The sequence below is a fragment of the Lampetra fluviatilis genome, chromosome 1, assembly GCF_964198595.1.
Source record: "Lampetra fluviatilis chromosome 1, kcLamFluv1.1, whole genome shotgun sequence".
Lineage (NCBI taxonomy): Eukaryota > Metazoa > Chordata > Hyperoartia > Petromyzontiformes > Petromyzontidae > Lampetra > Lampetra fluviatilis.
The window spans coordinates 40,990,953-40,994,991 of record NC_136275.1 but is presented as its reverse complement, the minus strand read 5'-3'; the positions used below and the strand labels follow the sequence as shown (position 1 = coordinate 40,994,991).

The 4,039-nt window shown below is 52.8% G+C and overlaps 1 protein-coding gene across 1 annotated transcript in view; it reads left to right on the top strand.

Moving 5' to 3' along the window:
* The window catches only part of MPRIP (myosin phosphatase Rho interacting protein), a 38,689-nt gene continuing 34,650 nt past the window's right edge, over positions 1-4,039 (top strand). The window contains 1 exon segment of the mRNA XM_078863059.1: positions 1-989. Within this exon segment, the coding sequence (XP_078719185.1) occupies positions 864-989 (126 nt within the window). The 5' untranslated portion in view covers positions 1-863.

The following is a 4,039-nucleotide window of genomic DNA, read 5'->3' as shown; positions in this document are numbered from 1 at the left end:
GAGAGAGAGCTGGAGAGATGTGATGTGATCTGCCGCTGCCGCAGTGCACGTGGCGTGACGCGCGCCTGTCAAGCCGCTGTCCCCGCTGCGTGACTGCTGCTGCTTCTGCTGCTGTCACCGTGACTGCTGCTGCTTCTGCTGCTGTCACCGTGACTGCTGCTGCTCCTCGCTGCGGCGATGCCAGGATGGGGGGCTGGAGGCGGGGGTCGTGACTACGGCGGGAGCGTGTGAGCGGCCAGTGACAAACAGCACTATATCCAAGTTGTGACAATTGAGAGACGGGCAGACGGGTGATGGGGAGTGCACAGGCACCGTAGCGCGCGTCTGGAACTCGTGCGTGCCACCGTCACCACCATCATCATCACCACCATCATCACCACAACCACCATCATCACCACCACAACCACCACAACCACCACCACCACCGCGCCGCTGACGACACAGGCGGGCAGCGTGCTGTGTTCCACACTAGCAGCCGCACTACCACCACCTCCTCACTACCACCAGCTCCTCACCACCACCACCTCACCACCAGCTCCTCACTACCACCAATTCCTCACCACCACCACCTCTTCACTCACCACCACCATCTACTCACCCACCACCACCTCACCCACCACCACCTCACCCACCACCACCTTACCACCACCACCTCTTCACTCACCACCACCATCTACTCACCATCTCCTCACCACCACCTCTTCACTCCCTCACCACCACCACCTCACCCACCACCACCACCACCTCACCCACCACCACCACCACCTCACCCACCACCACCACCACCACCTCACCCACCACCACCACCACCACCTCACCCACCATCTCCCGCTGAAGCTTTTCTCTCGCGGCTTGCTGCCGCCATGCTCGCGGGCAAGGAGCTCGCCTCGTGCCTCAAGTTCCGAGCGAACATCTTCAACACGAGCAAGTGCCAGGACTGCTTCCGGGCCCGCGACTCGCACCCGGCCCTGGACGAGGAGCTGACTCAGGTGCGTGGTGATGGTGGTTGTGGTTGTGGTGGTGGTCACCTGCGGGGAGAGACAGCGGCAGCAGCAGCGGCAGCGGGGGCGTCGACTCTCGTGCCAGCTTGATGAGCTGCTCTACAACAGCTCTTGTTGTTGTTGTGTTTCTTCTTGTTGTTGTTGTGTTTCTTCTTCTTCTTCCAAGAAGCGACCTGGCTATCACAAATGGCTGACATCATCACGATCATCGTCGTCGTTTGGGCATTTATAGCAGCGGCCAAATACAATACTCTAAACGCGTGATGCTGATTCTAAATGTGGAGGGGATAACCGGAGGACCCGGAGAGAGACACGCAGACTCCAAATACACAGCAGCAGGCATCGTCAAGAGTCAGGATCGAACCCACGACCTCCTGTACACCGGGCGAGGTAGTCACTGTGATGGTGAGAGAGAGAGGCTTGTAAACCCACGACCTCCTGTACATCAGGCGAGGTAGTCACTGTGATGGTGAGAGAGAGAGGCTTGTAAACCCACGACCTCCTGTACACCAGGCGAGGTAGTCACTGTGATGATGAGAGAGACAGGCTTGTAAACCCACGACCTCCTGTACACCAGGCGAGGTAGTCGCGGTGATGATGAGAGAGAGAGAGGCTTGTAAAATCTAAACATACAGCAGGCGTCTGGCTAGGGCTGAACGATTTGGGGAAAATATTTCATTGCGATTTTTCTGACAGATATTGCGATTTGATTTGCGATAAAAAAATTTAAGTCAAGCTGCAGTTCAACATTCACGGTGTAATAGATTTAAAACATGCGATGGAGCATTACCACGTGATACCATCAAAATATGAACAGCTCTATATATTCTAATGCAAGGATGAGAACTTAAAATATATTAATTGCTTCCAATATGTATTTATGAAAATGTTGTAATTGAAATAGAACAATCGAACATAAAACAATTGTTAAGTTAAATAATTAAAGTTATAATAATAACAATCTAAACAATTCCAAAAATAAAGTAAGAGGACTTTTCAAATCGCAAAAATCGCAGCCTTTGCGATTTGCTAAACGCATTGTTTCAAATTGCGATTTCGATTTGAAATCGATTAATCGTTCAGCCCTCTGGCAGGGTCGGTATCGAACCCGCGCCCTCGTGTACACCAGGCGAGGTAGTGAACATCTCCTCGCCACCGCTCCCCATGCGTTGAGAACGAACGGCGCCACTTGGCTGGGAAGTCGCCACTCGCCTGGTAATGAAGAGCGCCCACGAGTGGGGGGCTCGGGGGGCTTGCTTTGTGGACTGAGCAAACACGGTAAGGGGGGCAGGGGGGGCAACGCCGCTCCTCGCTCGCTCACTCCCTCACTAACTCGCTCGCTTACTAACTCGCTCGCTCACTTACTCACTTACTCACTCGCTTACTTACTCACTTACTCGCTCGCCCACTCACTCGCTCACTTACTCGCTCACTTGCTCACTCACTTAATCACTCACTCGCTCACTCACTCACTTACTCGCTCACTTAATCACTCACTCACTTGCTCACTCACTTACTCGCTTGCCCACTCACTCACTCGCTTACTCGCTCACTTAATCACTTACTCACTCGCTCGCTCACTCGCTCACGTACTCACTCACTCGCTCACTCAGTCGCTCGCTTTCTTTTGAGCCTAGTCTCAAAACGGTGTTTGACCAGACGAGGCTCAAAAGAAAGCTGTCTCTGGTGTGGACCAATCCGTTTCAAAGACAATGCATATATTATCAGAGTATGTGTTTTGTTTGCATTCTGACCACAAGTATTGTGGTTAATGCAGACATGATTCCTTGTAAAAGGTTATAGTTTAGTGTTTTAACATCTCAGCACCTGTTTTGTTGCCAGAAAAAAGGGCAAAATCAACTCTCACAACTCCTATTGTATTGCCAGAAAGGATAAAACCTCTTCTTATTATTTCAAACTTTGATTCTGGCAAAAACGGTCTCATGTTGTAGGTGGGGGGGGGTTCGAACTCGTTTATGTGCGTCGTGGTGTGCAAAGGGGGACGCGATACACACAATATCCGTCGTACACAAAAAGTCTTCACCTCTGAGCGGCCTGATGTCGCTGGCGTGAGCGGCGAGGGTGGTGCGTCCACGGGGGGGGGGGGCGGGTGGTAGCGTCACGAGTAGCGGAGTGGCGAAGTCGTGGGTCTTCAGCGAAAGTTGGATGCACAAGTGATTAGCAGTTCTGAGTACTGTGCTGCCAGTTGGAAGCTACTGCTTCACAGCTCTATGCATATCGGAATTAAAGCGATGATACACCCCATGATTATTGTCTGTTGTGCCAACTTCACCGGCCACTCGTGATGATGAAGCCCCCTTCTCCTCCGTGGTGCCTGTGACCCCGACGCCGAGTCTGTTCCACGTTCCACGGATGGTGGAGCCTAAGATGGGGCGTTGGAAGTTCAAGGCGTGTTGAACTTCTTTCGCACCGTACGTAGCCAACCGTGCTATTCGGAGGTGCAGGGGGAAGGAGAACAAACTAAAACACAAAAAGAAGTTATACATAAATTCTTTTCAATCGAGATGATGCAAAGGTGCATATCTCCCAGTGACTTCCTAATATCAGATGGAAGAGCGTTCCAGACGGCCGCAGAAGACGCGATGCAGTGACCGTCTTTTTTCGATGGCCAGCCAAAAGCCGCTGCTGCTGCTGCTGCTCTGAGGATGACTGGAGTTTGCGTGATGGTGGTTGAGGCTCCCTGACGAGATCGGTAGCAAGGTATTGTGCTTCGTTCTGTGTACAACGCTCCAATGCCAGCAAACGCCATTCGCCACTAAGTGACGGCGACGTCACCACGGCGCCTGTGGCAGGCCACGTGCACTTTGAGGCCACGTGAAGTGTCGAAGGCTCGTTGACAGGAGGTCACGGGACAGACCCACGTGTCATTATTATGCCGACGGACCCACATGGGTTGACTGAGACGACTTGCAGATACACCAGATGTGCCCCCCTACCGTGCCAACTTGCTCTCATTTTATCCGCCCGGCGCTTCGCTCGTTGTTGTGAGCGTCGCTCCTCTGACGTCCGTTGTTGTT